This window comes from Protopterus annectens, chromosome 4.part1, assembly GCF_019279795.1.
Source record: "Protopterus annectens isolate FY-2018-M chromosome 4.part1, PAN1.0, whole genome shotgun sequence".
Lineage (NCBI taxonomy): Eukaryota > Metazoa > Chordata > Ceratodontiformes > Protopteridae > Protopterus > Protopterus annectens.
In genome coordinates, this window is record NC_056734.1 from 109,182,277 (window position 1) to 109,207,709 (window position 25,433).

At 46.1% G+C, this 25,433-nt stretch overlaps 1 protein-coding gene across 1 annotated transcript in view; it reads left to right on the forward strand.

Annotated features, from left to right (window-relative positions):
* PARL (presenilin associated rhomboid like) overlaps positions 1–25,433 on the forward strand; it is a 1,565,180-nt gene that overhangs the window by 497,334 nt on the left and 1,042,413 nt on the right. The window contains exon 3 of the mRNA XM_044070014.1: positions 6,486–6,626. Coding sequence (XP_043925949.1) covers positions 6,486–6,626 — 141 coding nt within the window. The remainder of the gene's footprint in view (positions 1–6,485; positions 6,627–25,433) is intronic.

Here is a 25,433-nt window from a genome sequence, read left to right on the forward strand (position 1 = left end):
GCATTTGAGTATAATGCTCTGTGAATTACTGTACTTTATTGTCCAATGTTAGATGAATGTAGGTATGTATTCATCTTAACAAAAATAGTCTGTCTCTTTGCTTCTGAGATAACTCTGTACACCCTGCCCCAAAAAACAATAATCGCAGACTGTGAGCATGCATACTTTAAGAGCTAAATTCCTGTAAAATTTAAATTGAAAAAAGGGTGCATTTGTTTCTGCATATCATACATCTAAGCTTGTAGTACAACAGTTGATACTTTGGGTGATGGTGGTAACTGTTTCATGGTGAAGGGGGTAGTAGGAACCAAAGTATCACAAATCTGCTCTGAACGTTGGATTTTATGACTTTGTGTATGTAATACCCCTTTCAGCCTTTTAATGTAGACTTCTGTATTACCATGTTTGTCTTCAGACTTATTGGTCAGCCCCTTCTCCCAATTAATTTATTTTCTTAGATGTTCATCGTGTTTCACTGTTGCAGTCATTACACTTGGGTTATCCTGCTGGCAGGCTACCCGCAGTCGGCCTGAATTCCAAAGTCCTGGTCTGGCATCTGTTGCTGTCGCCTCTTCCCTGACGTCAGTGCACCAGGGGTATAAAAGATGCCGATGCCATTTTGTTCAGTCTTTCTTGCGTGCGGTGCCCGAAGCAAAAGCAGTTTGCAAGTGCCGGTCGGCAGACTCCTGAGATTTTCGAAATCGAATTTCAGATCCGCAGTCTTCAATAAAGCTAAGTACCCCATTGGGGAAACTTTTTTCTTGCTCCAGACCGATGTCAGAAAAAAGTTAATTGTTTTTCTTGTGGGAAGCAAATACCTCATAAGGATTTTCATTCTTACTGTATTCCTTGCCTAGGCCCTGACCATGACGTTGCTAGCTGTCGGGTTTGTGCTAGATTTAACCAACGCAGTATTAAGCGTCAGTACGATTTTGCCTTTCATTACTTTGGCCAAAGGTTTAATTATATAATGCCGTCGGAACAGCCGACGACCGGAGTTTATAAAAAGCGCAAGGATAAGGAAAAGGACAGGCATCCGAGGTCCAAAACCGACGAGGCCTCTGCTAGGCCAGTCACCGGTTCGCCGGTTCTCAGTGAGGCGCTTTCGCAGCCCCTGACACCTGCTACCTCAGAGACACAGGTCGCTTCCGACTCCCACATTGAGACAACTAGGCCTCTGGATACTCAAGGTATTAGACACACGGAAACTATTCCCTCAGATGGGTCCAGAGCCGCTAAGCAGGCATCGGCTTCTGAGGGTGTTTTCAGACCTACACAGTTATACGTCAAGTCAACCTCAGCTTCCAAGGCAAAGACTAAAACAGGCTTTAAAGACAAAGAGACAAGTACAGCATTCTCCTGGACAGACTTCCATGCCTAAGAAACAGATGCTTAAAATGTCCGAAGACCTAATTACTTTGATCAGGGGTTCCAATCCCTCTCCTGATAAGAGGCCTAGGCAAGACAAAGAGTATGATTCTTCTGATCAGGTTTCCATTTCCTCTGACTCCTCTTCAGAACAGGGATACTCTCTTCCTCCCTATGAGGATTCTGATGCTGAAGAATCTATTCCTTCAGCCTCTCCTCTTGAGGATTATTCTTTTGGGGAAACCCTACATACCATTAGGGAGCATTTTCACTGGGAGAGCCAAGATTATTCAGAATCTAAGAAAAGGCTCAGATACTTTCTTTTACTGCCTCAGCACAGACCTCTTGCTATTCCGCCTGTTCTAGACATTGTAGATGATGTATTTTCAGAGTCCGGCCTGTCTCCTGACTCTCTACCCCCCACCAGACAGATACTACAGGGTTCCAGATTCTCATAAATTTCTATATAAAAACCCTGCTGCTGACCCAGAAACTATATCTCAGGGTCCCAAAGGGGTCAAGGTTTCCACTGCAAAAAACCCTGTCCACTCTGATAGGGATTCTAGGGCACTGGACAGATGGGGGGAAAAGTTTGCACTTCTGCTACCTTGGCTGTAAGGGCTTTAAATTGTCAGTTTCATATGCTTAAATATCAACAATACTTAATGTCACTGCTCAAACAGAAAATGATGACAAATTCTGAATGTTCTGAAAACAAGGAAATGCAGGATTTATTGCATGCAGCTGAACAAGTGGGAAATCATACTTTGCGATGTGGTTTTGATTCACTGGAGGCCTCATTCTGGGCCGCTGTTACAGGTTCTGTCATTAAAAGGCATGCTTGGTTAAAGGAGCAGAATCTGCCTGATCATGTTAAAGCAAAATTATTAGATGCTCCATTACAGCATGATACTTTGTTTGGTGTTAAGGCAGAAGAGGTGTTGAAGAAAATGGAGGATAAAGCTAAATCTATGCAGACAGTAAAGGATTTATTACAGGTACAGCCACCCAGATTTAGCAGGAACTGGCCTTCTAAGAATTGGTCCTTCCCAGTGTCAGGCAGGCCACAAAGAGGCAGATACAGACGCCCTAGAGGCAGACCCCAGCCCCAAGGCTCATACAGGCCTAAACAATGGGGTGCTTCTACCTCCAAAAGTGGAGAAGACAAATCACAGCCATATAGGAAACAGTCCCAGTGACTTTCCTCTGCCAATGCCAAGCACTTATCTTTTGGCAGCACCCTTAGGGGGAAAGCTAGCACTTTTTTCACAAAATTGGAACATGATCACCCAGGACAAATGGGTCTTTAATATAGTCTCTCAGGGCTACAGGTTCCACTTTCACACCCTTCCAAAGACAAAAGGTATGCCAGACCTGCCAGACAATCAATGGGCAGAGGCTCAAAAGCAAGTTTCATCTCTCATGGACATGAGGGCTATTCGGCGAGTACCACAGCAAGAGCAGGGACAAGGATTTTACTCAAGACTTTCTTGGTACCCAGAAAGGACAAAGCCTGGAGACCAATACTGGACCTGTCTATTCTAAACACTTTTTTGGACGTTCCAAAATTCAAAATGTTGATTCTGCAGCAGCTTCTGCCCATGCTGGGCAAGAACACTTGGCTTGTAACTTTGGACCTCAAAGAAGCATACCTGCATGTCCCAGTCAGACAATCTTGCAGGAGATACCCCAGATTCATAGCTGGCTCAATGCACTACCAATTCTCTGCACTGCCCTTTGGCTTATCTACTGTGCCCAGGGTCTTCACAAAATGCCTGGCATCAGTAATTGCATTTTGCAGACAAAGATGAATTCTACTTGGACGATTGCCTTATTCAAGCAGAGAACAAAGACATTCTACTGAAGCACATGGCATTTGTAAAGATTACTAATTTGCCTAGGGTACACAGTAAACGAAAAGAAATCAAAACTAGTACCCTCTCAAGAGATAATATTCCTTGGGGCAAGCTTAAATGCAACTGCCCAGATGGCTTATCTCATGCCAGACAAACAAAGGCAACTGACTTCTTACGTCGAAAAGATGGCAACAAAGACCCAGTTATCTGCAAGAAATATTCTGCAGGCTTTGGGCTTCATGGCATCCTGCATTTTGCTAATTCCATATGCAAGACTGCATATGAGGAAGCTGCAATGGTATCTAAAAAGTGTTTGGACTGAACATTGCCACAGCCTGGAAACATTAATTACACTCATTCCCTGCCTACAAAGGAGTTTCGATGGTGGGCACAGGCCTGTCACCACAACAAGGGACAGCCATTCACTGTACCCACAGCCAGGCAGACACTAACAACAGATGCATCAGATTATGCCTGGGGGGCCCACATGGCAGAAAAATGTATTCAGGGCACATGGCCCACAAGCCAAATGCATCTTCATATCAATCAAAAAGAGATGCTAGCTGTACAGAATGCCCTGACAGCCTTCAAGGATCTACTCCATCCAGGACAACTGCTGATAAAGACGGACAATACTACAGTCATGTGGTACATAAACAAGCAAGGAGGCACACATTCCTACCCCCTCTGCAGACAAGCCATGACTTTGTGGAACACAGCATTGACTTATCAAGTGCACCTGCAAGCACAATTCCTGCCAGGAAAGACAAATACTCTGGCAGACAAACTAAGCAGAAACCTCATGGACCCTCATGAGTGGAAACTAGATCCACAAGTCCTCAGCATGATAACAAGGAAATGGGGATGCCCAGACATAGATCTATTTGCCTCCCCTCACAACTGCCAGCTACAGAGATTCTGCACAAGGACTTATCACAAACAAGCATGGAAAGTGGGTGCTCTATCATTCAGCTGGAAAACCCTTACAGTATATGCCTTTCCTCCTCTGCCTCTCCTCCCCAAGGTACTCCTAAAGGTCAGACAAGAGAAGCCAAAAATTATACTGATTGTCCCAGACTGGCCACGCCAGAACTGGTATCCAATCCTAAAGAGCTTGTCTCAAGGTCCAGCCTGGACTTTACCTCAAATTCTTCATATACTGACCCAACAAAGCAGTCGGATCCTGCACAGCCAACTCAGAACCCTAAATCTGGCTGCTTGGCGGACAATATAACCACTCAGAACACACCTCTTCTAAAGCAGTTATGGATGTTATTTTGGAGGCCAGGAGGCACAGCACCAGAAAAATCGTATGCAGAAAAATGGAAGAGATTCTGTGCTTGGAACCAGGCACAAGGAATTGACACGCTTGTACAAAGTATTCCTCAGATTTTACAATACCTAACTGAGATGCTGGACAAAGGCCTATCCTTCTCATCAATTAAGATCCATGCCTCTGCCATTTCAGCTCATTACAATACAGACCCACCTATTTTTTCACATCCACTGCTAAGGCAGTACCTCAGAGGGGCCAAAAACTTAAGACCTCCAAGGAGAGCACCAATACCTGCATGGGACCTCAATTTTGTCTTGGAAAAGCTCACACTGCCTCCTTTTAGCCAGCCAATACAACTGAGATAAAATTTTTATCATGGAAAACAGCTCTGCTCGTAGCAATAACTTCAGCAAGAAGAGTCTCATAGTTATAGGTATTAATGGCTGTGGAACCTTTTATTATTTTCCATCCAGACAGGGTTTCTCTAAGGACAACCCCAACATATATGCCTAAGGTAGTGTCCAGTGTGGCTCTTAACCAAACCATTCATTTGCCTACCTTTTTTCCAAACCCACAGAATAAAGGGGAGAGACTTCTGCATTCTTTGGACATACACAGACAGCTACGCTTCTACTTGGACAAAACTAAACCTTTCAGAAAGACTGAGCAACTTTTAGTGGCATATGCTGCAGGATCGCAAGGAAAAGCTATTTCAAAGCAGACTATTTCAAAATGGATAGGCCACTGCATTTGTTTCTGCTATTCACAACATGGCAAATCAGTGCCTAAGGGCATTAGGCCACATTCAACCAGAGCAGCAGCCTTCCTCAGAGGAGTACCAACCAAGGATATTTTGGAGGCTGCAACTTGGAGTTCAGTGCACACTTTTACAAAGCACTTCCACTTATCTCTTTACTCTAAATCCAGAGCAGGCATTGCCACTGCAGTTCTGCAGGGCCTCATAGCCACTCCTAATTCTATTTAGGCCCAGCCACCCAACCTCAGCTTTGGGATTCAACTAAAGTGTAATGACTGCAACAGTGAAACCCGATGAACATAGTACATTTGTGTACCTACCATAAATGTAGATGTTTGAGTGTATTCACTGTTGCAGTCCAGGTTACCCTCCCACCATCCCCCTGTCATTGCTGGGACTTATCTGTACTTCTCTATTCTATACAACCTATGTGGTGTATTTGCTTGTAGATGAAGGTAATGTTTATGTTAGTGCATGCTTTTTTATTGGCATAATTTTTAGCCTACCCTTTTGGGGGCACCTGACATCTGAGGCAAGAAAAACTGAAGAAAATGGCGTCTGCTGCATCTTTTGTACCCCTGACGCACTGACGTCAGGGAAGAGACGACAGCAACTGATGCCGGACCAGGACTTTGGAATTCAGGCCAACTGCGGGTAGCCTGCCAGCAGGATAACCCAAGTGTAATGACTGCAACAGTGAATACACTCGAACATCTACATTTATGGTAGGTACTCAGCTGTACTTTTGTGTTAATGTTTGTTAGAAAATGTGCCTAGTAAATGCATGAACCACTGAACACTTGATGTTCCAAAGGAGTGACATAATGTTCAAAACAGCCATGTTTTTTTAAGTGCAGTCTTCATGGCACAAAATCTGTTGTGACTGAAATCCTTTACTTCTAGCCACCATTTACAAAAAGCCAGCAGTTAGCAAGCCAAAGTTACTGCAGTAGCAGCAGTTGCAAGGACCTTTGTGTGTGTACACACAGCTCATACTTAATCGCAGTGTGTGTGTGTGTGTGTGAGAGACAAAAAGCAGTGATTATTTTACTGTTGCTTCTACTTTTGTGTTAATTCATTCATCTGATCTGGACACATTCAGCAAAGTGGCAATATTTGTGCTCCTGTCTGCTTTTTTTTAATGTCCGACAGCAGTTGGCTAAAATATATTGTTACAGTTATATAACAGCACTGGGGATTATTTAATTTTTTTCTTAATTTTGTATAGTTTACAGGTTGTGCTTTTAGCACTGCTGCCATCTGGCAGTATGAGTCCCTGAAATCCAGAATGCAGACCTATGTAGATGAATTACGAGCAGACTGGATGGATAAACTGAAGCCTCCAAAACATGGTGATTTGAGGAAACAGGTAATGTTTTACAAATGGATGACCATGTTGCTGTTGATTGTGATGCATCTTCAGATAAAAAAGCTAAAGAAAAAAGTCTAAAAATCTTGTGTATTGTTTATGCAGGTACAGCACATGTGAAAGATAATCCCCCCTTCACCCCTGTAATTTTGGTAATCTGTATATTGCTTACTATTAATTATATTGCATGCCCTAGCCGCACACTATATCAAAAAATATTATTGCTAGACTTTGTGCTGGAATGCCTGTGCATCTCTATCAGTGCTTGTATGGTTCATCTGCTGTTTCTCCCCCATCCCTGTTAGGTTCATAGGTGTTTACTAAGCTAACTACCACAATGTCCTTTTTAATCCATGCATCCCAAATCTCTGATGAGTTATGGTATCCTTCCTTTGTCATTATTGATCATTACCATGATATTTCTTTCCATGGCTTTGCATATGAGACTAGTGAGACTAATGGGTCTGTAGATGGCTGACCTTTGTGTGGAAGGATGACTGTTGCTGTTCTCCATTCATGAGGCATGAAGCTTGTTTGGAGGTTACAGTTAAATAGCAATTCCGGAGAACCTTATAAATTGTTTCATGCTATTTAAAAGGTGTCCTGGTGTATTGTCCGGTGCCATTGATGTAGTGTTCTTGGCCTTACAGTGAACATTAAGGACCTGTTCCCTAGTGACAGCAGGGGGCTCTTACATTTGATGGTGTTTCTTCTGGGACGATGTATGGGGAGAGAGAGGAGTAAAGTTGGATCTGAATTTGTCAGCCAGTAGGTTTGCTATATGTCCTTCTATTCCAGTGTTGCAGTATTCTACAAGTGGCTTTACCCTTCATCCTTTCATGTATGTCGGGACAATATTCCAAAGTTTTTCAGTCCCTCAGGGTGCATCGGGCGTCTGATGTGGCAACAGGAACGTGGGCCATAAAAGTGACGTCCGTACGCACCAGCCCTCAGAACTTTTCAGCCATCAGTTGTACGCCAGGTGTTCCTCCTATTCGCGGACATCAGTTTGAAAAAATCCGATAAGTACCCCGTTGGGGATTCTTTCAGTCATCCTTTAATTTAATTATAGTTTGTTCATGTCATCCGGAAGGGGCAAGTGTGGCCGGCAGATTCCCCACAAGGGCACTCATTATCAGTGCCTTTTTTGCCTGGGAAAAGAACAGGACCACGAGTCCTGTCCTATTTACCAAGCGTTCGTCCCCAAGACCCTTTGTTGTAGATTGCAGGGTTTCAACCTTTATCTTGAGAACCAGCAGTTCTTGCATTAGGGATGGAAGATGCTTCTGATGCCCCAGTAGAACCGCCAAAGAAGAGACCCAAGTCCATGCAGCCTCCTTCCGCTGCATCTCTAGCAACCGTACCTCAGTGTGTGCCGAACATCGACCTGGCAGTGGAATCCGCTTCTGCCTTACAAGATAAAGCAGGTACCTTTGAGGAAGCCACTCAATCTCGAGCAGATGGCACATCCGTAGAGGCACTACCGGCATCTGTTCCAGACTGGGGGGGGGGGGGGGGCAGATTTCTTAGTGGTTACATCGGATTCCGCTAATCCCATCCACCCCTCTGACCCAAGGCCTTCTCCTACCCAGACACCAGCTAGACCACTAAAGAAAAAACAAAAGACAAAGCATCTCTTTCCACCAGCTGAAACCACACCAGATTGGCAAGCCTTTAGCCAGAGTCTCTTCAATGCTGTTATGGGCCCTACGCCTGACTTCGGTAGGAAGGCCTACTACTGTCCCTCCACTCCTGATCCCTAGGCCTCTGACCTCGGACTCTACCAGGAGAGACGAATGGGAACTTTCAGACTCCTCCTGAGAGGACATTGATTCCTACGTTTTACAGATTTCCTCTCCACTGGGCTATGGCTCCTCTGAAGAAGAGTCCATTGACCCTGACTCACCAGCAGAGGATTTTACCTTCAGAGAGAGTATTAGTAAAATGAAAGACCACTTAGTGGGAATCCACTATCAGGACTGAAGTACAGAAGAGGTTCTATGACATACAGATGGACACCCCCAGCCCTTCAGCTGTGCCTCCTATTTTGCCGGCCTTTCTGGATGACTTTTTCTGCAGCATCCCTCAACCCTGATTCCCAGCCTCCAGCTCCACGCAGGGCTGATAAGCTGTGCAAAGTCCCAGAAACAGAGAAGATGTTCATCGTGTTACCCTGCTGCAGTCATCACACTTGGGTTATCCTGCCGTCAGGCGGTCCTGCAGTCGGCCAGAATTCCAAAGTCTTGGTCCAGCGTTGGTTACTGTCGCTTCTTCCCTATCGTCAGAGTGCCAGGGGTATATCAGAGGCATCCGACACCATTTTCTTCAGTCTTTCTTACCGCGCGGTGCCCGAAACAGAAGCAGTTCACAAGTGCCGGTCGGACGACACCTGAGATTTTCGAATCGAGTTTCAGTCCGAAGTCTTCAAAGCTAAGTACCCCGTTGGGGAACCTTTTCTTGCCACAGTCCGATGTCAGAAAAAGTTAACAATTGCATTTCTTGTGGGAAGCAAATACCTCATAAGGATTTTCATTCTTTTTGTATACCTTGCCTAGGCCCAGACCACAACGTCACTGGTTGTCGGTTTTGTGCTAGGTTCAATAAGCGAGCTAAAAAGCATCGCATTGATTTCGCACGACACTACTTAGGTAGAAAATTTAATTACACTATGCCGTCGGAGCAACCGACTACCGGCGTGCGTAAAAAAATGCAAGGATAGGGACAGGCAGCCTAGATCCAAGCCAGACTCCGAGGCCTCGGCTGGCCCGGTCGCCGGTCGCCGGTTCTCCGGTTTTCAGTGAGGCGCCTACGCAGCCCCTGGCTACCGTTGAATTGGATCCCCAGGCCGCATCGGATTCCCCAGCAGAGATTTCTAGGCCGACGCAGCCTTTTTCCTTAGGCCCAACCGACGACATCGCAGTAGGGGAAACCGTTGCTGCAGAAACACCTTCGGTTTCTGAAGGTGTCTTCAGACCGACTACCCTCACCATAAAATCTCATGCTAAGCTTAAGACTCCTAAAACCAAAAAAGCCTACACTTCAGTCTACAGGTCAAGGCCCTATGCCTAAGAAACAGATGCTTAAAATGGCTGAAGATTTGATTTCTTTAATCAGGCCCCCCCCCCCCCCCCCCGACAAAAGGCCTAGACAAGAGGAGGATTATGCCTCCTCTGATCAGGTGTCTGTTTCCTCAGACTCCTCTGAGGAACAGGATTACCCCTTTCCCCCTTATGAAGATTCTGATACTGAAGACTCAATTCCCTCAGCTTCTCCCCCTGAAGACTACTCCTTTGGGGAAACCTTACACACCATGAGGGAACATTTCCACTGGGAAGGTCAGGGCTACTCTGACTCAAAGAAAAGGCTCCGGGAGATGTTCATCGTGCATATAGCTGCAGTAATCACAGATGGGTTCTCTGCCGTCAGGCGGGTCCTCGGTCGGCCGAATTCCAAAGTCTAGGTCCGGCGTCGGTTGCTGTCGCTTTCTTTCCTGACGTCAGTGAGGCAGGGGTATATAAGACACAGCCGACACCATCTTCTTCAGTCTTTTTTGCCGCGCGGTGCCTGAAGCAGAAGCAGTTCGCATGTGCTGGTCGGCCAGCTCCTGAATTTACGAAAAATTGGAAACCGAAGTCTTCATTAAAGCTAAGTACCCCGTTGGGGAAACTTTTCTTGCCTCAGACTGATGTCAGAAAAAGTTAACAATTGTATTTCTTGTGGGAAGCAAATACCGCATAAGGATTTCCATTCCCTCTGCATACCTTGTTTAGGCCCAGACCACGACGTCTCGGGCTGTCGCTTTTGCGCTACTTTCAATAAACGCACTATTAAGCGTCGGGCGGAGTTCGCCCAACACCTTTTTGGTAAAGCCTTTGATTATAAAATGTCGTCGGAGACTCCGACTACCATTTTGTCCAAAAAACCGCAAGGACAAGGACTGACACGCGAGGTCCGTGGTCCCCACCGACACAACGCCAAAACCGGCTACACGTGGTCCGGTTTTCAGTGAGACGCCTATGCAGTCCCTGACTACCGACGACACTTTTTTGGCGGTGTCTTCTGAACCCGAGACCGCAGGTACCTCGGCCCATACCCAGACTACAACCACCGAAGCCACTGTGAGCGTTGAGCCTCCTAATGTGGACAGGTCCACTTCCACCCATGGTGTCTTTAGACCCTCTTCTTCCTTTTCCATTAAGGCCTTTACTAAGTCCAAATCAGCCAGGAATCCCAAGAGGCCTGTTGCACAGGGCCCATCCCCAGGCCCCATGCCTAAAAAGCAGATGCTTAAAATGGCTGAGGATTTAATTACTCATCAGGGGTTCCCAACCCCCTCCAGACAAGAGACCCAGAGTGGAGGAAGATTCTCCCTCTTCTGACCAGGGCTCCATTTTTTCAGAACATTCTGATGTAGAGGAACACTCTTACTCCCCATTTGAAGATTCTGATGCAGAGCAGTCCATTCCTTCTGTATCTCCTCCTGAGGATTTTTCTTTTGGGGAAACCTTGCACACCTTGAGGGAACACTTCCATTGGGAAGGCCAAGACTATTCTGATTCCAAGAAAAGACTTAGGGAATTTCTTTTACCTCAACACAGACCTCTGGCGATACCTCCTGTCTTGGACGTACTTGATGATGTTTATTCGGAGGCTTGCCTTAATCTGGATTCCCTGCCTCCTGCCCCAGTCAAGCCTGATAGGTACTACAGAGTTCCTAACTCTCACCAATTTCTTTACAAAAGCCATAATGCTGACCCTGAAACCATTTCTCAAGGCCCCAAGGGAGTGAAGGCCTCTACTGCTAAGAATCCACTACCTTCCGAAAGAGAGTCAAGATCCTTAGAAAGGTGGGAAAAAAAGGTATATACCTCAGCCACCCTAGCCATGAGGGCCTTAAATTGTCAGTTTCATATCCTTAAATATCAGCAGTTTCTGTTATCACAATTAAGAAATAAAATGTCTCAACCTGAACAACCAGATTTGAAGGAGTTGCAGGATATGATGCATAGTGCAGAACAAGTGGGTAAACGCACCTTACAATGTGGCTATGATGCCCTAGAGGCCTCAAGTAGAGCTGCTGTTACAGGATCAGTCATTCGTAGACGTGCATGGCTTAGGGAACAAACCTTGCCTGATCATGTGAAAGCTAAACTACTAGATGCTCCTTTACAAAAGGATGTGCTATTTGGTACTAATGCTGAGGAGATACTACGAAAAATGGAAGAAAAAGCCAAATCTATGCAAACTGTCAAAGCTTTTCTACAGGTTCAACCACCACGTTTTAGCAGAAATTGGCCTTCTAAAAACTGGTCCTTTCCAGCCACGGACAAGTCCCAAAGAGGTAGATACAGGCACAAGGGCAGAGGACAATCACAAGGATCATATAGAGGCAGGCAATGGCAAACTCCAGCACCAAGAGGTGGCGAAGACAGTGCACAACAATACAGGAAACAAACCCAATGACTTCCTCCTTTCCATGCCAAGCAAGTCTCAGCTGGTAGCACCCTTGGGAGGAAAGCTGGCATTATTTACAAGAAATTGGCATATTGTCACCACAGACAAATGGATCCTGGACGTTATAAACAGAGGCTACAGATTTCATTTTCACACTCTCCCAAAAATGAGAGGCATGCCAAACCTGCCACACAATCAAAGGGCAGAGGCACAACTACAAATTTCAAAGCTCATAGACTTGAAAGCTATTCAAGAGGTACCTACTCACGAACAAGGTCAAGGTTTTTATTCCAGGCTATTTCTGGTACCAAGGAAAGGAACCGACTGGAGACCCATTTTGGACTTATCCATCCTAAACACATTCTTACTCGTACCAAAATTCAAAATGCTCACATTACAGCAGCTTCTTCCCATGCTGGGCAAGGAGTTTTGGCTGGTAATACTGGACCTTAAGGAGGCATACCTGCATGTCCCAATCAGACAAAGCTGCAGAAGATACCTTAGATTTCGTGCAGGTTCAATCCACTATCAATTCTCTGCATTGCCCTTTGGCTTATCTACTGCGCCCAGAGTATTCACGAAATGCCTGGCATCAGTAATTGCCTACTGCAGACTTCAAGGGATACAGATTTACCCTTATTTGGACGACTGCCTGATCCAAGCGGACAGCAAGCACATACTTCTGGAACATCTGGCTTATGCAATACAGTTACTGAATTCTCTGGGATACACAATCAACAAAGAGAAATCCAGGCTAACACCATCTCAGAAAATAACCTTCCTGGGTGCCAACTTGGACACAAACACCCAGATGGCCTATCTTACGCCAGAAAAACAGGGGCAACTAACTCAGTACTTCAAAACACTAGCAAATTGTACCAGGCTTACTGCAAGGAAAATCCTGCAGGCTCTGGGCTTCATGGCATCTTGCATTCTTTTAATCCCATGTGCAAAGTTGCATATGAGGAAACTTCAATGGTACCTAAAAAACCTATGGTCTCAACACAGCCACAGTTTGGAAACAATAATACCAATAATTCCATGTTTGCAAAAGGAATTTCTATGGTGGGCCCAAGCATGTCAAACAAACACAGGTCTCCCATTCTGCAAGCCTCAAGCAAATCAAGTCATCACAACAGACGCCTCAGATTACGCCTGGGGGGCGCACATGACAGACAGGTGCATTCAGGGCAAATGGTCCCAAAAGGAAAAGCACCTTCAAATCAATCAAAAAGAAATGCTAGCAGTGATAAATGCAGTTACAGCTTTCAAGGACCTCCTGCATCCAGGACAATTATTGATAAGAACAGACAACACCACAGTAATGTGGTACATAAACAAACAAGGAGGAACTCATTCATACCCCCTGTGCAGACTAGCCATGACACTTTGGAACTTGGCTCTGGAATGGCAAATCGAACTTCAAGCACAGTACTTGCCAGGCTTGGAAAACACGCTGGCAGACAATCTAAGCAGAAATATGACAGATCCACATGAATGGAGGTTGCATCCTCAAGTGTTTACAAAGATAATACAAGCATGGGGGAGGCCAGACATAGATCTCTTCGCCTCCCACAGGAATCATCAATTGGAAAAGTATTGTTCAAGGACCTTTCATCCAAAGGCCTGGAGAGTGGACGCCCTTTCATTCAGTTGGACAGCATGGACAGTTTATGCTTTCCCACCTCTGCCTCTTCTGCCCAAGGTGCTCTTGAAAGCAAGAGCAGACAGACCGAAGATGATACTGATTGCTCCAGACTGGCCAAGACAACACTGGTACCCACTCCTGAGGAGCCTAACACATACTCCTCCCTGGCCCCTACCTCTAATGCCTCTTCTGCTGACTCAAAACTCTTCACAGTCAGCTGAAAACACTCAATGTCGCTGCATGGAAAATTCCTTAACACCACAACAGACCCTACTCCCCAAAGAGGTGCAGGATGTCATTTTGGAGGCCAGAAGGCCATCTACTAGAAAGGCTTACTCTGCTCTTGGAATGAGAAAAAAGGCCAGGACCCTAGAAAACTGAATTTGCCTCGGGTATTACAGTATCTAGCTGAGCTGCTAACTAATTTTCCTCCATAAAAATCCATGCCTCAGCCATTTCTGCAGAATTCAACACGGATCCACCCGTATTCTCTCACCCACTCTTAAGACAGTTCCTCAGAGGGGCTAAGAATATAAGACCACCAAGGAAACAACCAGTGCCAGCCTGGGATCTTAACTACATTCTAGAAAAATTAACATTGCCTCCCTTTGAACCAGCTGCCTCAACTGATTTGCAATATTTGTCCTGGAAAACAGCTTTCCTTCTGGCCATTACCTCAGCTCGTAGGGTTTCGGAACTACAAGCCCTCATGGCTGTGCAGCCCTTTCTCATCTTCCATCAGGACAGGGTTTCCCTTCGAACCAACCCGTCATTTATGCCTAAAGTGGTATCCAGGGTAGCTTTAAATCAAGCCATACACTTACCTACCTTTTACCCCAATCCTCAAAACAAAGGGGAAAGGCTGCTACACTCCTTAGACATCCATAGACAGCTACGTTATTATTTGGACAGAACAAAGCCTTTCAGGAAATCAGAACAACTTTTGTGTCCTATGCTGTAGGAGCTCAAGGGAAGCCAGTTACCAAACAGACAATTTCAAAATGGATAGGCCACTGCATACGGTTTTGTTACTCCTATCATGGAAAATCTGTCCCTACAGGCATCAGATCCCACTCCACCAGGGCCACAGCTACCTCTACAGCCTTCCTCAGAGGAGTTCCTACCAAAGACATTTTGGAGGCAGCCACTTGGAGTTCTGTGCATACCTTCACAAAACACTACCACCTGCCTTTATATTCCAAAACTAGAGCAGGCTTTGCCACTGCTGTGTTGCAGGGTATTCTGGCTCATCCCAGTTCCACCTAGTGCCTACCACCCTGTGCATAGCTTTGGGATTCTACCCATCTGTGATTACTGCAGCTGTATGCACGATGAACATAGTACAGTTTTGTACCTACCATAAATGTAGATGTTTGAGTGCTAATACAGCTGCAGTACAGTTTTCCCTCCCTGCTTCCCCTCTTGGTAAAGGCCTACGGCCTAACCCCTCTTCATACAACCTGATTGGGTTATCCTTCTATGGTATTTTTGCTTGCAACTACTGATTTTTGATTATATTGCATTGCATGTATATAAATATAATTTATGTATTGCCTTCCTACTGGGGGCACCTGACATCTGGGGCAAGAAAGACTGAAGAAGATGGCGTCGGCTGTGTCTTATATACCCCTGCCTCACTGACGTCAGGAAAGAAAGCGACAGCAACCGATGCCGAATTCGGCCGACCGAGGGCCCGCCAGACGGCAGAGAACCCATCTGTGATTACTGCAGCTGTATTAGCACTCGAACATCTACATTTATGGTAGGTACAAAACTGTTCTTTTCTCTTACTTCCCCAGCACAGACCTCTTGCTATCCCCCCTGTTTTGGACATAGTAGATGATGTTTTCTTAGAATCTAGTTTAAATCCAGATTCTCTGCTTCCTGCTCCAGCCAAACCAGATAGATACTATAGAGTGCCTGACTCTCACAAATTCTTTTACAAAAGCCGTGCCTGCTGATCCAGAGACAATCTCACAGGGTCCCAAAGAGGCTAAGGCTTCTATGGCTAAAAATCCTGTACCTTCGGAAAGGGACTCCAGAGCACTAGACAGGTGGGGGGAGAAGGTTTGCACCTCTACTACTCTAGCTATGAGAGCACTAAATTGTCAGTTTCACATGCTTAAATACCAGCAATTCCTTATGTCTTAAATAAAACTAAAGATGGGCACGCTCCCTCAACAGTCTGAACTCAAGGAAATGCAAGATCTGTTGCATGCAGCTGAACAGGTGGGCAAACATACTTTACAGTGTGGTTTTGATGCCTTGGAAGCTTCCTCCAGAGCAGCTGTTACTGGGTCTGTTATACGTAGGCATGCTTGGTTAAAGGAACAATCTCTGCCTGATCATGTTAAAGCAAAGTTACTGGATGCGCCCTTACAGCAGGATGTTTTATTTAGGGTTAAAGCAGAGGAGGTTTTAAAGAAAATGGAGGATAAGGCAAAATCTATGCAGACGGTCAAAGATTTCTTATAGGTACAGCCCCCACACTTAAGCAGAAATTGGCCAACAAAAAATTGGTCCTTTCCAACTTCTGACAAGCCCCAGAGGGGTAAATTCAGGCACCCAAGGGGCAGAGGACAAGCACAAATCCCTTACAAACCTCGCCAATGGGGCACTACAACACAGAAAGGAGGAGAAGACAGGCCCCAAACCACTAGAAGGCAAACACAATGACTTAAACATCAAACTGCCAAGCAAAACCCTCTTGGCAGCTCCCTTGGGAGGAAAATTAACACTTTTTGCAGACAACTGGCGCATCGTCACAAAGGACAAATGGGTCCTAGATGATATCTCACACGGATACAGCTTCCATTTCCACACCTTGCCAAGGATAAAAGGAATGCCAAACCTGCCACAAAATCAATGGGCAGAGGCACAGTAACAAATTACAGCTCTCTTGGACATGAAAGCCATCCAATTGGTACCTACACAGGAGCAAGGCCAAGGATTTTACTCAAGGCTCTTTCTAGTCCCGAGAAAGGACGATGCTTGGAGACCCATTCTGGACCTTTCAGTTTTAAACACTTTCTTGCAAGTACCCAAATTCAAGATGCTAACACTACAGCAGCTTCTTCCCATGTTGGGCAAGAAAGCTTGGCTAGTAATGTTGGACCTCAAGGAGGCATACCTGCATGTCCCTATCAGACAAAATTGCAGAAGATACCTCCGTTTCATTGCAGGTTCAACCCATTGCCAATTCTCTGCACTGCCCTTTGGCTTATCTACTGCGCTCTGGGTCTTCACAAAATGCCTGGCACCAGTAATTGCATACTGCAGACAGAGGAGAATTCAAATATACCCATACCTGGACGACTGTCTCATACAAGCAGAAAGCAAGGACATTCTCTTACAACACCTGGCTTTTGTAAGACATCTAAGTTGCCTAGGGTACACAGTAAACGAACAGAAATCAAAACTAGTGCCCTCACAAACTATGACATTCCTGGGTGCCAGCTTGAATACAACGGCCCAGATGGCTTATCTGATGCCAGACAAACAACTACAATTAACTCAATACTTCAGAACAATGGCAAAAAAGACCCAACTCCCTGCAAGAAAAATTCTGCAGGCCTTGGGCTTCATGGCATCTTGCATACTACTAATACCATTTGCAAAACTATATATGAGGAAATTACAATGGTACCTAAAAAGCATATGGACTCAACACAGTCACAGCTTGGAAACAATGATAATTCTCATTCCATGCCTTCAACAGGAGTTTCTGTGGTGGTCACAGGCTTGTCACTTCAACAAGGGTCAGCCTTTCACCCTACCCCCAGCCAAGCAAACTATGACAACAGATGCATCGGACTATGCCTGGGAGGCACACATGGCAGGACAGTGCGATCAAGGCTTATGGACAGCAGATCAAAGGAATCTGCACATCAAAAAGAAATACTAGCTGTACAAAATGTTCTGACAGCCTTCAAGGACCTCTTGCATCCAGGTTAGCTTATCATAAGGACAGACAACACCACAGTAATGTGGTACATAAACAAGGGGGCACACACTCCTACCCTCTATGCAGGCAAGCAATGACCTTGTGGAACACAGCACTGGCTTACCAAGTTCAATTACAAGCTCAATTCCTGCCAGGAAAAAAGAACTTATTGACAGACAACCTAAGCAGAAACATCATGGATCCCCACGAATGGAAACTGGATCCACAAGTATTCGCAATGATAACTCAAAAGTGGGGGCTCCCAGACATAGACCTGTGTGCCAGCCCTCAAAACTATCAGCTAACAAAGTTTTGCACAAGGACTTTTCACCAACAAGCTTGGAAAGTGGACACACTCATTCAGTTGGAAAATGCTAACAGTGTATATGCCTTTCCTCCACTACCCCTTCTCACAAAGGTGCTACTGAAAGTCAGGATGGAGAGACCCCGAATGATACTCATTGCTCCAGACTAGCCACGCCAGCACTGGTACCCACTATTAAGGAATATGGCCCATGGCCCACCATGGATTCTACCACAAATTACCCACCTGCTCACACAGCAAGACAATCAGATTCTACACAGCCAGCTCAAAACCTTAAACTTGGCTTCATGGCAAATCACCTAGGCAACCAGCCAGCTCCTCTCTCACAAGCTGTTATGGAAGTTATTCTGGAGGCCAGGAGGCCCAGCACCAGGAAAGCCTATTCAGACAAATGGAAAAGGTTTTGCGCCTGGAACCAAGCTAAAGGCCAAAATACCCTTCAGTCTGACATACCTCAGATTCTGCAATATCTAACTGAGATGTTACACAAAGGGCTTTCTTTTTCATCTATTAAAATCCACGCCCCAGCTATTTCTGCTCACTACAACACGGATCCTCCCTTATTTTCACATCCACTCTTAAGGCAGTTTCTCAGAGGGGTCAAGAACATTAGGCCTCCCAGAAGAGCACCAACACCTACTTGGGACCTCAATTTTGTTCTGAAAAAACTCACGCTACCTCCTTTTGAACCAGCTTTCTCAGCTGACCTAAAGTTTATATCCTGGAAGACTGCCCTGCTGCTAGCAATCACTTCAGCTAGAAGAGTTTCAGAGCTTCAGGCACTAATGGCAGTAGAGCCTTTCCTCATTTTTCATCAAGACAGGGTTTCTCTACGAACTAACCCCTCCTTTATGCCTAAGGTGGTATCCAGTGTGGCCCGAAATCAAACCATCCATTTACCCGCCTTCTTTCCAAATGCACAGAACAAAGGTGAAAGTCTCCTGCATTCCTTGGATATTCACAGACCGCTACATTACTACTTGGATAAAACTAAGGTTTTCAGAAAATCTGACCAGCTTCTTGTATCCTATGCTACAGCATCACAAGGAAAGGCTATCTCAAAAGAAACCTTTTCCAAATGGATAGGACATTGCTTACGTTTTTGCTACACCCACCATGAAAAACCAGTTCCTGCTACCATAAGGCCCCACTCTACCAGGGCAACAGCTACATCTACAGCCTTCCTCAGGGGGGTACCAACCAAGGATATTCTGGAAGCTGCAACTTGGGAGTTCAGTACACACCTTCACCAGACATTATCACTTACCACTTTACTCTAAGACCAGGGAGGGCTTCGCCACTGCAGTTTTGCAGGGCCTTCTAGCCCCCTCTAGCCCTGTTTGACTCCTCCGCCCATCCTTAGCTTTGGGATTCTACCCAAGTGTGATGACTGCAGCAGGGTAACACGATGAACATAGTACAGTTTTGTACCTACCATTAATGTAGATGTTCGAGTGTATACCCTGCTGCAGTCCAGGTTGCCCTCCCTCCATCCCCTCTAAAACCAGCTGAACTTATCTGGGTTTATTTGCTTGTGCCTAAGGGTTTTGTTTATTTTTTTCAAGATAGCTGTATATATATATATATATATATATATATATATATATATATATATATACACATATACATCTGGGGCAAGAAAAACTGAAGAAAATGGCGTCGGATGCCTCTGATATATCCCTGGCGCTCTGACGTCAGGGAAGAAGCGACAGCAACTGACGCCGGACCAAGACTTTGGAGTTCTGGCCGACTGTGGGACCGCCTGATGGCAGGATAACCCAAGTGTGATGACTGCAGCAGGGTATACACTCGAACAGCTACATTTATGGTAGGTACAAAACTGTACTTTTCTGATGAAGTGCCCTCCAGCTGACCCTGTCACTATATCCATCTGCACTGACAGGGCTTCCAAACTGTTACCCTACTACTACTATTCTCCCAGCTGACACAGCAAGACAATGGAGCGCCTGGGCAAGAAGATTTGCACTTCTGCCGCTCTGGCCTTCAGGGCCACCAACTACCAAATTCACATGGCTAAATACTCCCAGACTGTGCAGCCAAAGTCTCCCTGTCCTCCCTCCTAGCTCTCACCCCTCAGGTGAACAGACATTCCATATGGTGTAGTTATGATGCAGCTGAAGCATCAGCTAGGTCCTTTGCATCATCTTCTGCCTTAAGTAGGCATTCTTGGCTACGCCTTCAGCCTCTCCCTGATGATTTTAGGGCTAAGCTGACTGATGCCCCCTTAGATCAAGCTGCCCTATTTGGCTGTAAGTTTGCTGACCTCTTCAAGTCTCTTCAACAAAAAGGCAAGGAAATGCAGGACCTTAAGCACCTGCTAGTCTCACCCATTCCTAAGTTCCACAGCTACTATCCTGCCAAGACACAATTCATAAGAAAACCGTCTTGTCCCATGACTCCCATTCGAACCAGGAGACCTCTTAGAAAGCAGGCTCCACCGGCTAGAGCTTCTCCAGCCCCCAGCCGGAGGCCTCCCTTTCAAGACAGGGCAGGTAGTGTGTGACTACCTGCCAGTCTCTCCCCCCGACCCCTCTACCCCTGTCTGCTCACCTCTCACTGTCTTGTGTGGTCCCACATCACCTCAGACAAATGGGTCCTTTCCATCATTCAGAACGGCTGCTTTATGTCTTGGATCTCCTCTCCTGTACGAAAAGGCATTTCTCAGCCACCCACCAATCAGCTCCCCCTGCTGCACCCTGTATTGCAAGAACTGCTGACCCATGGCACCATGGAACTAATGCCTCCAAAAGAAAAAGGAAGAGGTTTTTACTCGGGAATCTTTCTGGTTCCAAGGAAGGAAGGACCATGGAGGCCAATTCTAGACCCCTCGCTTCTCAACTCTTTCCGAAAGGTCTCCACCTTCAGAATGCTCACTCTTCTCAAACTCTTCCCCCTGCTTCTGCCTCAAGGGTTCTTTGGACATAAAGGATGCATATTTGCACATCCCAATAAAGCCCACAGTCAGGAAATACCCAAGATTATTAGTGGGCTCATCCCATTTTCAGATTTCTGCCTTGCCCTTTCGGCTTTCCACTGCACCCAGGGTCTTCACAAAATGTCAGGCTCTGGTCATCACCTATGGCAAGACCCAGGGAATCCAAATTTTCCCCTACTTGGACGACCTGCTACTTCAAGCAGACAATCAGAAGACCTTAACTCTTCATACTCAGTTTCTTCTGACCCTATTGCAGTCTCTAGGCCTTCAGATAAATTGCCAAAAATCTCACCTGGAGCCCACTCAGGACATTGTTTTCCTGGGGTGCAGGATTTGCACAGACCTCATGAAGACTAGTGTGGTCTCCTTTAAGGCCCCCGAGCCGGCGGAAAACAGTACTCAAGCCGCTGAATCACTTACAAATGCCTTCTACCAGCACCTGCAGGACTGCATGGATAAGGCAATCCCAAGCAAAACAAAGACTCTTTGTACCAAAGGCAAGCGTCCAGTCTGGTGGACCCCAGCCATAAACAAACTCTACAACAAAAGGAGGAAGCTACTACAAGATAGAGCAAAATCCTTAAAAGGTAAGACACCCTTGATCACTATAAGTAAAAAACTAAGAGCTCTCATAAAATCATCCAAAGCAAATTTTGAGAGAAAAATAGCTGAAGACTCAAAAGACAATCATAAGGCCTTCTTTAGCTATGTTAGAAACCTGGGAGGAACCTCCCAGATATGCTCAGAACTAGTTCAAAATGATGTGAAGATGACTGATCCTACAGACATTGCCAACATACTGACTGACAGGTTCAGTGCAAACTTCTCCCCCCCATCCCCCCCAAAAGGAGAGATATCTATACCAAGCGATTGCAGCCCCCCAAACATCTCCAACGCCCAAGTGAGAACTGCTCTCTCCAAAGCAAAAACACAGCATCCATGGGACCTGATGGTGTCCCGGCTGTGTGCTCCACGAACTCAACGAGGAATTAAACCCACAGCTAGGACAGCTGTTTAATCATAGTCTTACCTCTGGATACGTACCCAGGGAGTGGCGCACTGCAACTGTGGTCCCACTTCACAAAGGCGGTGCCTCCACCGACCCTGGAAATTACCGGCCCATTAGCTTGACAAGCCTTATCTGCAAAGCCATGGAGAGGATCATAATGGACCTCATAAATAAAGACATAGGGAATTTGCAGACTTTGGATCCATCCCAGTTTGGCTTTGTCAAAGGCAGATCATGCCTTCTAAACTTGGTTGACTTTTTGAAACAGTCACCAAAGCCATTGATGAGGGAAAGGCAGTCCATACAGCCTACCTCGATCTGGCGAAGGCCTTGATACAATACCCCACTCGGGTATCATTGAAAAACTCATCAGCTTAAATGTTAACCCGTACATCACAAGATGGGTTGCAAACTGGCTGAGTGACAGAACCCACAGGGTCAGAGTTGCTGGCGCCATGTCAGACTCAAAGCCTGTCACAAGTGGTGTACCACAGGGCTCAGTCCTGGGCCCACTCTTGTTTGGCATCTACTTTTCCAAGTACAAGCAAACACAGGAGGGTTATGGCTGACAAAGTTTGCAGATGACTGCAAACTGCGCCATAGTAGAAAACACATCTGACACAGATATCCTTCAGAAGGGTCTCACAGAAACGGATAACTGGTGCCAGAGCCATGGCCTAAAGTTAAATGCCAAAAATGCATAGTCATACCCTTCGAAAAACAAGGTTACCCTAGCTACCAAATAGGTGGCAATCCACTGAGCATAGAAGAAGTTATCAGGGACCTGGGGACCCAGGTTGATAGTAGTCTGTCATTCGACACCCATGTAGCTAAAGTAGTTAGGAAGACCTTCTACATTGCCCACCTTATCATGAAGGGATTCTCATCTAGATCAAGGGAGGTCATAGTCTCCCTATACTCATCACTCATCAGACCAATGATTGAGTACAATGCCCCATTCGAATGTATCTGACCCGACACTTGCAGCAGCTGGAGAGGCCACAAAGTTCCTCACCAAAAGGATAAAGGGTCTCAAACATCTGTCCTATGCTGCCCGACTGAAAGAACTCCAGCTCTATTCAGTCGCACCGCTTGCTCAGAGGTGACCTTTGCCTAACATACAAGGCCATGTCAAACCCAGATTTGATGAATATGCTTCACCTCAAAAATCTAGATCCGTCAGAGCCACAAGGGCGGAGACTTAAACCTCGACACGGCTATTAATAGGACGCGCTGGAGGGATAGATTCATCACCCAAAGACTCCCTATGCTGTGGAATAAAATCCCGGTATATGTGAGGCAGAGCACCTCGCTGGCCTTGTTCAAGAGAAATCTTGACCAATGGATGGGAGATCGCAGATATACCCCAGGGATTACCTCAGTGTCACTGCTCAACAGAGGCACAGCAAAATAATGGGTATAGTTCCCCATACTAAAGGGGTGGCGTAAGCCACAAAACTATGGGCTAGGCTTGTAAATGCCCTCGGGCAGATAGCCTAGTATGAACCTATGAACCTATGAAGGCCTAACTCCCTCCAGACAAGGTAGTTTCCCCACACAGACCACCTACATTGCACCCTCCAAGCATCAGAACTGACAGCTAGACAGTATCTGAGACTTCTGGGCTACATGGCAGCCACCATTCCTATGCTTCCCCTAGCAAGATTGTACCTTTTTGGCTAGGCTTATATAGGCCCTAGGGCCAATAGCCTAGTATCTACCCATGAGGAAGCTCCAGTGGTACCTTTGTTCAGTCTGGACCCATCATTCTCACCCTCTGGAATTCAGGGTCCCCTCCTACCTTGCTTGAAACAAGAAATTCTTTGGTGGCTGGCACAAGTGACCAACAACCCAGAACTGCCTCTGCAGCCCCCCCCCCCCCCCCCCACACACACACACACACACACATCATGCATACAGATGCCTCCGATCTGGGTTGGGAAGCCACATTGGGCCAAAGTCGTGTGCAAGGTGTGTGGACAGACTCTCAATCAGTAGACCACATCAGTGTCAGGGAGATGAGGGGTATCTTCCTATGTCTGCAAGCTTTCCTACCTTACCTCCAGCCAGGGCCGCCAAAGATTTTCACAGACAATACCACTGATGTTCTTCATCTCACATTGCTGCAGTCCTTACATATGGGTAGTCCGCTGTCCTCGGTCGGCCCGAATACCAAAGTATTAGGCTGACGTCGGTCAAGGCGCTTAAAACTGACATCAAGACGTCAGGGTACAAAAGCGCATGACCGACGTCATTTCCTCAGTCTTTTTTGCCGCATGGTCCGATGCAGAAGCAGCGTTGCAAGTGCCGTTCGGCGTTCTGAAATTTTTCGAATTCGGAGTTTCAGACCGAATCCAAGTTGGCCAAGTACCCCGTTCGGGAATATTTTGTTTTTTTCTTGCCTCAGTGTTTTACCGGATGTCAGAAAAAGTGAATAACTGTATTTCTTGTGGGAAACTGATACCGCATAGGGATTATCATTCTTTGTGTATTCCTTGTTTGGGGCCTGAGCACGACGTTGTTGGGTGTCGCTTTTGTGCTAGGTTCAATAAACGCACTATTAAGCGAAGGTTAGATTGTGCTAGGCTGGTCTTTGGGAAGTGGTGCAATTATAATATGCCGTCGGATTCTCCGGCGCCCGCTTCTGCGAAGAAGCGCAAAGACAAAACAGTTAAACCCAGGCAAGATGAGTCGTCCGTTCCGGACGCCGGTTCTTTAGAGGCTTCAGTGGAACCGGTGGTTCCGACGGAGACTTCTCTGGAGTCTCAGGGGGAGACTTTGATTTTGCAGGAGGTGGTCTCTCAGGAGGCAGGTCAGGCTGAAGGGGCTTCTCAAGTTACTGTACTCCCCTTCCTTCCTAGGGTGGTTAGGCCTTCTCCTTCTGTTTCCAAGGCTTCTCCCAGTGGCAGGCCAGTTTTAGCTTCTGTTGGTGTCACTCCTAGTTCAGCAGGGTCTGTGCCTAAGAAGCACATGCTTAAAATGGCAGAAGATTTGATTACTCTGATTAGAGGTTCTTTGCCCCCTCCTGATAAGAGGCCTAGGGTGGAGCCAGAGTTGGGAAGTTTTGAGCAGGCTTCGGATGTTTCAGAGTCTTCAGCTGAAGACTTGCAGGAGTACTCTCCTTATTCTGATTCTGATGCAGATGATTCCACTCCTTCTGCTTCTCCTCCAGAGGATTTTTCTTTTTCAGAGACACTTCATTCTATGAGGGAACATTTTAAGTGGGAAGGTCAGGACTTCTCTGATTCTCGGAAAAGGCTTAGGGAATTTTTGCTGTTACCCCAGCATATAGGCCCTTGGCTATACCCCCGGTTCTGGATGTTGTGGAAGATGTGTTTGCAGAGGCTTCACTTAATCCTGATTCTCTGCCTCCTGCTCCTGTTAAACCGGATAGGTATTACAGGGTGCCTGAGGCTCATAAATATCTTTATAAGAGTCCTAGGGCGGACCCAGAAACTATTAGTCAGGGACC